Source organism: Pyrus communis, chromosome 3 (assembly GCF_963583255.1).
Source record: "Pyrus communis chromosome 3, drPyrComm1.1, whole genome shotgun sequence".
In the NCBI taxonomy this organism is placed as follows: Eukaryota; Viridiplantae; Streptophyta; class Magnoliopsida; order Rosales; family Rosaceae; genus Pyrus; species Pyrus communis.
In genome coordinates, this window is record NC_084805.1 from 23,331,334 (window position 1) to 23,344,295 (window position 12,962).

The following is a 12,962-nucleotide window of genomic DNA, read 5'->3' on the forward strand; positions in this document are numbered from 1 at the left end:
GTTGGTGTTATCCACACGTTCATTTTTACTTCTCACCACTGTTCTAAGAATTCCCGTCTAGCGCTGCCTAGGCGCTAGGCGACTGGTTCTCGCCCCGATTAATGCATAAGCGTTTGGAAATTAAGAAAGGGCACCTAAACCTGCTAAGGCGTCTGCCTAGACCGCCTAGATTGCAACTCACTTAGACATAAAATAGATAACTTTCATTTTGAATTTTATTTTTTTCAATAAATTGTAAGAGATTTGTTGAATACTTAAATGAACACACATTATAGGCTTGTTCCCCATGTTTTCATTATGTTACAATACTTCATAATATATATATCATTCTATTTTGTAGTTTATAATGAAATAATATACATTTTAAATATAAACAAACATTTATTTATATAAAATATAATAGATTTACTTAAATTCACCTAGTTCACCTAGGCGCCCACTTAGGCCCCGCCTAGGTGCCTAGGCGCTAGGCCCCAGCCCACTGCCCAACTAGCGCCTAACGTTTTTTAGAACCTTGCTTCTCACATATTCCTTGTTAATTTTTGTCATTTGACATTGTTTAATTCATTCAACAGATGGCCGAAAATTAAAAAATGATGTGTGATAAGGAGGCCGAAAATTAAAAAACCAAATCCAATTTGACACTTTAATCACTTACATTATTTTCTCAAAAAAAGGTCATTACCTATAAAAATGCAAAATTTGTCATAACATATGGCGTAAATATTAGCATGCACATGTTTTTCGTTCATTAATTTGAGAAAACAAAGATAGATCATGTCATGGAATGTATCTATGGCTTGATGCTTTGATTCCTCCTTGTATAATCTATTATTTATATATAAACGACTGATTTTATAAACAAACAAAGCGAGGCACCTCTTCGATCTGTTTTACATATCATTGGCTTTTCTTTTCCGTTCCAAACAATATATATGTTATAAACAAAGAAGAAGCATGATTTAATGGAGAGGTGGTCCGTGTATGTCTACTTTTGTTGATTAACAAAGTTATTTATATTTACAAGAAGCCAATGACAACCAAAAGGTCAACGAAAGTATCCTTGTCCCTTTTTCCAAAATGTGAACCTCTGATGAATTTTCACGTTGCTTTGTGGCATGATATGATCGAGGTCTTTGCATTTTTATTTCTCTTGAATGCATCATTTATAGACACCAAACAACTAAGTGTGTGTGCGCGAGAGAGAGAGAAATAGAAAGAAATATCCACTTACTATGTTTGCACAATCTTTTAAGATTATTTCTAATTTATGGGATAAAGTTTTAAATATAAGTTTTAAAACCCCCTCAAATCATATCTAATCATTGGGCTAAAACAAGTCATGGAGAAAAAAATATATCTTTGTACTAAATTTTTCTAGGAGTTAAGCCTGACTTAAATTATTCTGGACCCACCAAACTGTCATATTTCAAACCTTTTTTTTTTTTTTTACTTATAATCCAACGGCTGTGATCAAATGAAATCAAATCTAACAGTAAAAAAAGAAAGATTTGACGGCCCAAAATTAAAACCAATATTTAGAAAAAATTAAAAAAATTATTTAAATCAAATTTCACTTAAAACTGTATAAATACCTATGTATATGTATGATTTTAAATTACTTATCGGAATTTAAATATTTTTTTTTTTAACAAAGTATGTTCATAAAAACAAATTAAGATAATCTACATAAATTTTACTTTCAAAAAAGTTACCGAAAAAAAAAAGCTAAAATCATTATTTAATAATCTCAAGCTAAAATTTTAAGCCATAACTATTGGAGAAGAAAAGTAGTTCTGAGTTATGGCTTAAAATTTTTTGGCTTACATTTTTACCACAGATGGTGTTTTGGGGTATGTTCAGTTTCAGGTCTACGCCGTCGTCGGTACCGTGTACAAAGCCAGGGGTCAATTCGTTCTTGGAGAATGATGGGGAACTATGCCCGTACCATGTCATGGAAGCAGCAATGTCTGGCCAACACCCACTGGTTGCAGTGGACTAAGACTAGTGACTCGACTCAGGGATCATCATTATCATCATCACCTGTTTGATCCGAGACCATTACTACCCCATTAAAATTGGTTACTGTGTTCATTTCATATTACATCATTTTATATCATTTCAAGTACATTATATCTAATTCTTTTGAAATAAAAAAAAAAAGTTGATGGCTACTCGTTAATTATCCTTACGATTTACTACTACCATACTTTCTCTTTACAAAAAAAAAAAAAGCACTTAAATAATTGATCATGCGTGTCTACATTTAATATGTTTCTTATTTTTAATGAAGACGAGAAATTCGAACTTAGAATACCATCCAACATTTGATTAGATGTAATTTCCATTATCCTTGTATAGCTACTTATTGGCTATGAGCACTTCAATTGACATTTGGGAAAATGTCATTTTCTAGAAAGTAAACTGAGAGGTTTTTTTTTTTGCTCCCTTTGTCAAAATCCTTATAATTGAACCTTTTTACATGCGAAAAAATCATGTAGTTTTATGGGCCTTGATTTTCACATACTTTGTTTAACTTCTTACACATCCTTTTAATTTATAATCATCAAATTAAATAAATTTAACAAAAATAATAAACAAAATTAAACGAAAATAATAAACAAAATTAAACGAAAATAATAAACAAAATTAAACAAGTGAGAAGATGAAAAGTTGCGTGTTTATCGTTGCATTCAAAACATTTGCTTAGTTATCATTGCTCATGTTGATTCTTCAATTGAATTTGGCACTGGTTTTTTCTACATCATTTTATATCATTTCAAGTACATTACATCTAATTATTTGGAAATAAAAAAAGGTGATAGTTACTTGTTAATTATCTTTAGGATTTATTGCTACCATACTTTCTTTTTACAAAAAAAAAGCGCTCAAATCTTTAATCTTTAATATTAAAAAGCCAGAAGGAGAGTTTGGTGTCTTAAAGCTTTACTAAAAATCTTTGGACTAAAAAGCCCCCCAAACAAAAAAAATCAAAACTGACAGAAAAAATACATATAAAAACCCCAAGGGTAATTCTGTAAGAAACATAAATTTATATTTCATTTTATTAGGAAAAAAAAAAGAGATAAAAAAGGGTACGTGACCAACTACACTCCTCCTCCATTTCGGAGAGAGATGGACTAATATCTCATAGAAATATTGTTAAAAAAAAAAACCAGAAACTTAAAATTTGTTTTATTGCAAAATGAATGAAAAAAAAAAAAAAAAAGGGAACGTGCTGAACCCCTCAAACGTGGAAACTGGAAAAACTGATAATTAAAATAAATAAATAAATCATGACAATTATCCTCTTAAAAAAAAAAGCATGACAAGTATCCTCTAAAAATTAACAGTTATGAAGAGAAGAGACATCGTTTTAAGAAAGAAATAGTAAAAAATAAAGTAAAAAAAGACGACATGGTGAATAACTGCTCTCCATTTTAGGAGAGAGATATTAAAAAGAAAAATTAAAATTTGTTATATTGAAAAAAGAAAAAAAAAAGAAACAAATAAAACAACAGAAACGGAACTTCTCCTCCATTTTAAAAAAAATATCTAAGAAATTTATATTAAACAAAAATAACGTAATTGCTCTCAATTTTAGGATAGATATTTGTTTTATTGGAAAAAGAAAAAAGAAAAAAAAAAGAAAAAAAAAAGAAAAGAACATGAACATGAACGTATCTCCTCCATTTTAGGAGGAGATATTAATATCTAACAAAATTATAACGTGGGAGAAAATGGGTAGAGGTTGTCGTCAGTTTTAAAAAAAAAAAAAACGGTGAAGTTCTCCCACTACCAAGTAGTAACTCCCCAGTTCCCACGTATATTCCCATTTTTTCCATTGTGGCTGCAATATTATTATATGTACTCCCCATCTCCTCCAATTATGTGGCTGAATCTTATACTCCCCATTTTTTTGCTCTGCCTTCTTCACATGTGATGCTATTTGAATTAATTTGGTGAGATTCTTGACTCAAAAGGCTTTTGCCAACTATTCATATCCATCTTCTGTGAAATCTTGGTGCTTTTTATTTCAATTTTCCTATTCTTACTTTCTCCTTTTTGTTATAGGGTCGAGACAATTCTATTAGGCTCCAAAGTTCAAAGGTTTGAGTAACTTTGGGTAAATCTCAATTTAAATTTACCTTTTCGGTTTTTAGGTGTTTTTTACGGTTTATCTTTTAGGTGATGAATTTGATGCACTCTACTGCAGCTTTGAGGACGTATATATGAGTTTGTATTTAGTATTTCTAAGTCAATTTTAGTTTTTTTCACTTCTTCCTTTGAAATCTTCATTGTGCGCTTTTTAAATTTTGGTCAGATTATGAGTTTCAATTTTGATTATCTTAATGTGTTATACGTGTGCTATGGATTAAAAAAATTATTTGTTTTCATTCTCAGGATATTTACAAGAATACCCACAAAAAATGAAGAAGGAACTAGCTATTGATAAGATCCCAAACATACATGTCTCTATTTTTACACCTGGGTGAGAGATATTTGTTGGAGTAAAAACTATTGATCTAAGCCAACTGATTCTCAAAGAGTGGAAAAAGAAAAGCATGAGCAGTATGTATTCTAAATTCTTTATTAAATTTGTTACAAGAAATTCTAACATTATATATACCTTCAATATATAGGTGGCGCATGAAAAAGGTTGTAGAAGAATTAAAACCTTCAACAACTCCTCACATCATACGTATTTGGAATAAAGTCCAACAAATTAGGTACAACACTATTTCTTACCTATTTATTTTTAGTGGCATTCTCTATATGAGTTTCATGTGAAAATGCATGCGAAGATTAGCATTAAGGAATAAAACACAAACATTAATAATTGAAGCCAAAAAAGTATAACATATATGCGTTTGTACATGCATGCACACACACATATGAAATTGTCAGGTAAAATGTCCACGATCTTGCCAGTATACATGTTTGAAAACCGAACGTATATCTTCCACCAGGTCATCACTGCATTATCTTTAAAGGTTGATTGGCTTCAATCTCAATTAAGAATTATCGCTTGCTTCAATCTTCTTATGGCCTGTGATGCCATTATCATTTTCTACTGCAGCTTTGAGATAATATCTCCTCCTATTGTTCCTTTGTTTCTTCTATATTAATATCTCCTCCTAAAATGGAGGAGATACGTACATGTTAATTATCTCAAATTATAAAATTAAAAAAAATTTACAAATTAATTATCTCAAATTATAAAATTAAAAAAAATTTACAAATTAATTATCTCAAATTATAAAATAAAAAAAATAAAAAAAATAAAAACAATTTTTGGATGCAGGAAAAACATTAATAGTGATCAAACAACTTTTCTAAATACGGTAAGTTTTCTCTTATTTTCATACGAAAATATACTATAAATTCAAATTGCATTCAATTTTCAAATAGAAATAAAATTGCATTTTTTGTCAGTTTTACAAGCATCACACCCGTCTCAAAGTACAAAGGTTGAAGTACAAGATTAAGGTAATATTTCTTACTATTTAATTTTGTAAACATGATTACAATTTGTTACCTAAAACTTGACAAATTATTTATCTTTCAGTATTCTAAAAGTAACTAGAGTAAAAGTATTGCCATGAGAAAATTGTCAAAGTAAAAGGTATTTAGGTTAAAATGTTAAATTGCTTACAATCTTTATATTTGGGATTGTGCATTATAGTTATACTTCTTATTTTATCATCATTGCTTGCAGATTAACCATGAAAATCTAAAGCATCAAGTGCAAGTAAATGGGTGGCAAACATGGCTTTGATTTCACACATAGACGCTATGTTTACATATGCACATGTTGTCTATATTTTGCTTTGCTAGCATATAGCTTTCACTGAAAACTTATGAATCTGAAAATTTTGATTTAAGGACATTAAATGTTATCAGCATGTATCTAGAAATGAAATTACATGTCATATTTTCATAATTTTTAATAGTTTCTATTTTCCCATTTTATCTTCGTTGTTGTTTTAAAGGAAAAATAGTAAAAATTGTAAGAGAGATTACTCACATATGTGCAAATTGGATGAAATATATGTTGCTCAATTTATAAAATAATCACTTAAGAAATATTAGAATATCTAAAACAACACATCTTTGGGGCGTGTAGCGCCCGTGATGTAAAAAAGCCTCTCGCACGCGTGCAGAAAAACTAGTAATTGATTATGCACGTCTACATTTACTGTGTTTCTTATTTTTAATGAAAGCGAGAAATTTGAACTTAAATTACCGTTCAACATTTGATTAGATGTAATTTCCATTATCCTAGTAAAGCTAGTTATTGGCTATGAGCACTTCAATTGACATTTGGGAAAATGTCATTTTCTAGAAAGTGAACTGAGATTTTTTTTTTTTTTTTTTTTTTTGGGCTATGAGCACTTCAATTGACATTTGGGAAAATGTCATTTTCTGGAAAGTAAACTGAGAATTTTTTTTGCTCCCTTTCTCAAAATCCTTATAATTGAACATTTTTACATGCGAAAAAATCATGTAGTTTTATGGGCGTTGATTTTCACACATTCTGTTTAACTTTTTACACATCATCTTAATTTATGATCATTAGATTAAATAAATCTTAACGAAAATAATAAATAAAATTAAACAAGTGAGAAGATAGAAAAGGTGTGTGTTTATCGTTGCATTCAAAACATCTCATTGCTCATGATTTTTCGATTGAATTTGGGACTGGTTTTCAGTTTTCTACATCATTTTATATCGTTTCAAGTACATTACATCTAATTCTTTTGAAATAAAAAAAAAGGTGATAGTTACTTGTCAATTATCTTTACGATTTACTGCTACCATACTTTCTCTTTACAAGAAAAAAACACTTAAATAATTGATTATGTGCGTCAATATTTACTGTGTTTCTTATTTTTAATGAAAGTCGTAGATTCGAACTTAGAATACCGTCCAACATTTGATTAGATGTAATTTCCATTATCCTAATAAAGCTAGTTATTGACTATGAGCACTTCAATTGACATTTGGGAAAATGTCATTTTCTAGAAAGTAAACTGAGAATTTTTTTTGCTCCCTTTGTCAAAATCCTTATAACTGAACATTTTTACATGCCAAAAAACCATGTAATTTTATGGACGTTGATTTTCATGCACCTTGTTTTACTTCTTATACATCATTTTAATTTATGATCATCATATTAAATAAATCTAACAAAAATAATAAACAAAATTAAACAAGTGAGAAGATAAAAAAAACGTGCGTGTTTATCGTTGCATTCAAAACATTTGCTTAGTTCTCATTGCTCGTGATTCTTCAATTGAATTTGGGACTTGTTTTCTGTTTTCTACATCATTTTATATCATTTCAAGTACATTACATCTAATTATTTTGAAATAAAAAAAGGTGATAGTTACTCGTTAATTATCTTTATGATTTACTACTACCAAAAAAAAAAAAAGCACTTAAATAATTGATTATGTGTGTTTATATTTACTGTGTTTCTTATTTTTAATGAAAGCGAGAAATTCGAACTTAGAATACCGGCCAACATTTGATTAGATGTAATTTCCATTATCCTAGTGAAGCTAGTTATTGGCTATGAGCACTTAAATTGACATTTGGAAAAATGTCATTTTCTAGAAAGTAACTGAGAATATTTTTTTTGCTCCCCTTGTCAAAATCCTTAAAATTGAACATTTTTACATGCGAAAAAATCATGTAGTTTTATGGACGTTGATTTTCACACTCTATTTAACTTCTTACACATCTTCTTAATTTAAGATTATCAAATTAAATAAATCTAATGAAAATAAGAAACAAAATTAAACCAATGAGAAGATAGAAAAAGTACGTGTTTATCGTTGCATTCACCTAATCTTGTTAAAGCCCAGCCCGGCCCATTGACAAGACCCATTAGTAGAGCAGGAGAATGAGGGATAGAATTTGCCAGTGCGTGTTAATTCCAGTAATTTCAAATACCAAGAGGCTTATGCAGGATTTCAACTACCATTTAGTTTTGAAAGTAGTGGCGATGGGTTTGCAAGTTCTCCAAGTGGCGCCACCGCCACCACTCACTTCCTCCTCCTCATCTTCTTGTCGGGTCCAGACCCTCCCACTCTGGCTCAACCAACGCAACTGCCACTGCCGCCACTCGCGGCCTCAGCTTGCTCTTCCGCCCCGCCACTCGTACAAAAGAACCGCACTCTCGCTCCTCGGTAGGAAAGATAGGAAATTGCAAGCTTCTTCATCATCTTCTTCAACTACCCAACAAGACCAGGACGACGAAGAAGAATATGAAGACGACGAAGGAGATGAAGAAGATGAATCGGACCCTGACCCGGAAGACCTCGAATACGTTGCCCAAATCAAAAGGGTATCTTGCTTTCTTCCATTCTTTGATGGTTTTTTTTTTTCATTTCAGTAATCCACTCAGTGTTATCGTTGGTTAGGTGTTGGAGCTTCTCCGGAAGAACAGAGACATGATTTTCAGCGAGGTGTGGTGTAATTCAGTCAACCCATTTCTCCATTTGCTTTAAAGTTCAGAAGTTTGAGTCTTGATCGAGTTTGGGTTGGTGTGCAATGTGATAGGTTAAGCTCACTGTTATGATTGAGGACCTGCGAGAAGTTGAGCGCAGGAGGCTCCTCGGAATTGAAGATCCTGATGCCCCTACTAGGGAGGAATTGGCCGATGTTCTTGAGGAAGTAAGCCCTTCATTTTAATTCCCTTGCTACATTATGCTATGTTAGGCGAATTTCGATGATGTGATTCGTGAAACAGTGAATTTAGCATGTATTTCCATTGTTTGGGTGGTATCATACCTTCACACAATGAATTCATGAATGCAAAGTAGCTAGCAACATCAATTGAAGGATCTTCAATTGGTTTGACAAGCACAAACTGCAACCTTTTAGCTAGGTAGTTGATCATTATAATAGAACAACCTCTAGTAGATGCATTTCTTCCATTACTGTTAGATGTCAGCCGCGAAAATTTGCAGAAAACCGACTGATGTTGACCATTACTAGATATGCATCTTTACTAACTCCAAAGCACGCATGTCGTAGGAGAAAATCTCTCCATCCTCACTGGTTTGCGCAAGTCATGAAATTTATAATCCTTGATCCTTAGATGCACCCCAGCTACAGAGTGTTGGAACTTCCGAGTTTGATCATTCACATAGATGGACCCTGATTTGATATGCTTCTTTACAGATGCTACTTTTGCTTCTCCATAGGTGACCCTCTCTTTATGCTAGACAAAATGATTTGCGCAGTAACCCTTCGGAAATTCCTATGATTATTTACATAGGTGATACTTTGGAAATTCCTTCTTCACTGGATATGCTTCTTTATGATTTGCAGAGTGTCCTGAATCTGATTAATTTGTACGTTATGTCATTACAACTCTTTGCTTCGATACTTGTACCCTTCTCAAATCATGAGAGTGGAAAAAATTTCTCTAGCATCTGTAAATTGGTAATAATTGGAAAAAGTTATTCTATTTATTGTGACACTAATTTATGATTCTGTCATTTAGGTGAATGAAGGAAAAATCCCAAAAAATCGACTTGCTCTTAAACTGCTGGCAGCGGAAATGAATCAATGGCCTAATCTAGAGGTATTAATGTAATTCAAGTATAAAATGATCGATTTTAGAGATGATTATATATGTGTAAACGGAAAAAGAACATGAAGCTCTACCAAAGGATACTAGGATAAAGAGCCAAGCTCTGAATTACAATTAAATAGTTTGTAAATCCAGTTTTGGCGTCTCAAATTTTGGTGGTCAGAAATTTTGTTCTATTTCATCCTTTATTTTTCGGTTTTGAAAGCATATGTAACAAACAATACCACAGATTTTTCACCCTTATCTATGTTTCTAACTAACACTGGATATCAATTTGCTAATCTGTTCCTATGTTTTGTTTATGGTACAGGTTCAGATTACACCAGCGAAGAAAAAGCCTGGTAAGTCCCTATATGCAAGAGTGACAGACACTGGTATTGATCTTCAAGAGGCTGCAAAGAGACTGAAGATTGATTGGGATACGGCTGCTGAGATTGATGATGGTGATCTTAAAGATGAAAACGAAGTGCCTTCGGTTTTGGTTTGTTTCCTTGGCTTTCTTGTGACAAAATGATTTTATCATGTTCCTGCTGTCATATATGCACTGGTTTAGCTAATCCTCGGGTTCCTAATACGTGGTTTCTTATCTTGCAGGGCTATGGCGCGCTGTACTTAGTCACGGCTTTCCCCGTCATTATTGGTGTATCAGTGGTATTAATTTTATTTTACAATTCGCTCCAGTAGAAATCTTGTCTCGCTCTTCACTGTAAAGATATCTTATTCCTAGCAATATACCGAATATCGTTCTGATCTTCACATGAGTTTTGTTCATCTAAATGCTAGTTAGAAATATAAAATATCATGTTTGAATCTTGCATATGGTTTTATGCAAGCACATCAGATCTTATAGTTTAGTTTTATTTTATTCTAGTTAACCACTAAAACCGTTGCAAGTCAACTCTTCCATGAAGATTTACATTATTAAAAGCAAGTTATCATATTTATTAGCAGCTAAACTATTCTTAATACAACATTAAATTTTGCTGACCCTTGTTTATATGGAGCAATTAGAGAACATGGATATCACTACTTGGTTTGGATTAGTGGAGAATATGCTGCTCACGTCTAGGTTCTCATAAGTCTGTTTTCCCTCCCCTTTAAGTAGTCCAAATCCCAGACTTGATCCTCAGGATTTCTGCTTTTCTCTACCATGGATTATCCGTTTTCGGGCGATATGAGTGACTATTTTATTCTTGGAGACCTAGAAAAGCAGATTTCTGTAGATCCAATATCACTGAAAGAATCTTATAGAGAGGTGAGTGCTGCCCCAGTAGCGGTGGTGCCTGCTATTGCTGCTCCAAAGCTGAATGCACTTGACCAACTACCGCCCCTGTTGCCGCCCTCAAAGCCCAAGTTCTTAAGCTTCAGCCTCCCAAACTCAGCAACCTCATCGCCGCGAGTGAAGAAGAAATGGAAAGAAGAAAGCCAAGCGTCTCCCCGGCTGGAGAATCTGAGCCACCTGCAGCAGGAAATTGAGTTCCGGCGGACCAAGTCATGTGGTCAACGAGCACTTGCCCCATCAGATGACTTTGATCTCTGGTTGTTCAAACCGAATGCCGCTGATAAAGTCACCACGTATTACAGCGGTCTCTCCAGAGCTAGGTCCAACAGAGGTACTGATAAAAATGGCAAGAACAGGGACCCCCATGATGATGGATTCACGTGTGGGGCCCTGTGCTTGTTCATTCCTGGCTTTGGTGGCAAGGCAAAGCCAGTGAGAGCAAGAAGGGTAGAGCCTGATGAATTGGGAAATGTCATATCCAGGACAGTTTCCTTGGAAAAGTTTGAATGTGGCTCATGGGCTTCAGCTATGATAAATGAGCAGGAAGATGACACCACCGGTCACTACTTTGATCTGCCATTGGAGCTGATACGGAGCAGCGTCAACGAGGCAGATTCGCCAATTTCAACGTCTTTTGTGTTTGGCACGGATCGAAAGGGTGCCCTGAAGAACGGATCAACAAGAGCACAAGGCCGGAAATCGCATGGCTCGTCACGCCACGTTTGGTTTTCTACATCATCAGATGCTACATCACCAACTGCTTGCGTTACGCCTCGCTTGCGCAAAGCAAGGGATGATTTCAAAGCTTTCTTAGAAGCAGAGAGTACATAACTTACTCTGCTTTTTGGTATATTGAGTGTATTTGCTAAGTTTCAAAATAATGCGAGTAGATTGTAGTTGTAGTCCTTCAACTATTACTCCGATTATCACTTTTGTCTCTGAATTAAGCAATTCATATAGTCCGTTTGTTTTTCTATCTAAATTTAGGGGTCTCGTGTCGTCAAAACTTGGAGCTGTTGTTCTTGAACTATATGGTGTGAGTAGGCCCTTTTGCACTTAAAAATGGTAGAAAACTGACAGGTTTTGATGGTATGATAAAAAAATTAGGTAATAGTTCAAGGACTATAGCTACAATTTACTCGGAAAAAATGCAGACATGGAAGCCGGCTATGTTGTTATGGCTATGGGCGTTCTCTAGTCTACTAAACCCAAAAGACAATTTCCAATTTCCCAAGGGAATGGCCCCAACAGACAAAGATTGTGTCCCTCTTGCTACTCAAGACCTTTGCTTGAGCCCTTGGCAACTGGACTCGACAAGGTTTTCCCCGACCTGTTGGCAATTTTTTTTCATCGTGTTGTATTCAAGTTAATTCAGTTTGAGTTCATATCAAGTAGACAAATCAAGTCTGAGTTCATATCAAGTAGACAAATCAAGTCTAACTCGAACTATTATAGGATGGTACTCTATAAGCCTACATATTTGGCATTTTTCTTTGTGGTGTGAGCCTTTCGAAAAGATGAATTGTCATGATAAAATCACTGACTGGTCCTATTTTTAAAGGAAAATAAAAAGAAGAAGAAGAGGATGATACTCTACAACTCTACATATTTGCCAATTTTCTTTGTGGTGTGGGTGGTTTTTGGATGATTGTTACGGTTATAATGTGTCACGTAAGTTGGGAAAAAAAGTTGGGACAAGCAACATTTTGTTAATTGTACGTAGATTTTGTTGAGTGACATGATTCTAACCTACTCTGCTTGTTAATTGTACGTAATCCATCCCTCTACTCTTATGTGCAGCATTTGAGCGACTGTCTCAAGCACTTTTCTTACCCATAAAAAAACCTTGGGCCTAACTACAAATAATTTCAAAAAGTCTTCCACATTCTTACTCAAGAGTATGAAAGTAAAATTTATTTATGTGGTTCAAAAAAGTTTCAACCGAGAGCTTCAACAAAAATTTTAAAAAGCCTTCCACATTTTTCTTAAGAGTGTGGAAGCAAAATCTATTTATGTGGTTAAAAAAAGCTTCAACAAAAAATTCAAAAAGCCTTCCACACTCTTGCTCAAGAG

The 12,962-nt window shown here is 33.5% G+C and overlaps 2 protein-coding genes across 2 annotated transcripts; both read left to right on the forward strand.

Moving 5' to 3' along the window:
• The first annotated feature begins 7,971 nt into the window (after positions 1-7,971).
• Positions 7,972-10,433, forward strand: LOC137729312 (ycf3-interacting protein 1, chloroplastic-like). The gene is made up of 6 exons (XM_068468224.1): positions 7,972-8,353; positions 8,430-8,474; positions 8,569-8,682; positions 9,518-9,598; positions 9,918-10,088; positions 10,202-10,433. The coding sequence occupies exons 1-6, from the start codon at positions 8,012-8,014 to the stop codon at positions 10,289-10,291; spliced, it is 843 nt and encodes a 280-aa protein (XP_068324325.1). The 5' UTR covers positions 7,972-8,011; the 3' UTR covers positions 10,292-10,433.
• A 186-nt stretch (positions 10,434-10,619) lies between these two features.
• On the forward strand, positions 10,620-11,847 carry LOC137729311 (uncharacterized). Its single transcript, XM_068468222.1, has one exon. The coding sequence runs from the start codon at positions 10,758-10,760 to the stop codon at positions 11,718-11,720; it is 963 nt and encodes a 320-aa protein (XP_068324323.1). The 5' UTR covers positions 10,620-10,757; the 3' UTR covers positions 11,721-11,847.
• Positions 11,848-12,962: the final 1,115 nt, after the last annotated feature.

What these genes read in the sequence shown, in the direction of transcription:
- LOC137729312 (XM_068468224.1), top strand. Translation starts at nt 8,012, where the DNA reads ATGGGTTTGCAAGTTCTCCAAGTGGCGCCACCGCCACCACTCACTTCC. An exon ending in GAGACATGATTTTCAGCGAG is followed by an intron (nt 8,475 to 8,568) that starts GTGTGGTGTAAT and finishes GCAATGTGATAG; the next exon opens with GTTAAGCTCACTGTTATGAT. An exon ending in ACGAAGTGCCTTCGGTTTTG is followed by an intron (nt 10,089 to 10,201) that starts GTTTGTTTCCTT and finishes CTTATCTTGCAG; the next exon opens with GGCTATGGCGCGCTGTACTT.
- LOC137729311 (XM_068468222.1), top strand. Translation starts at nt 10,758, where the DNA reads ATGGATTATCCGTTTTCGGGCGATATGAGTGACTATTTTATTCTTGGA.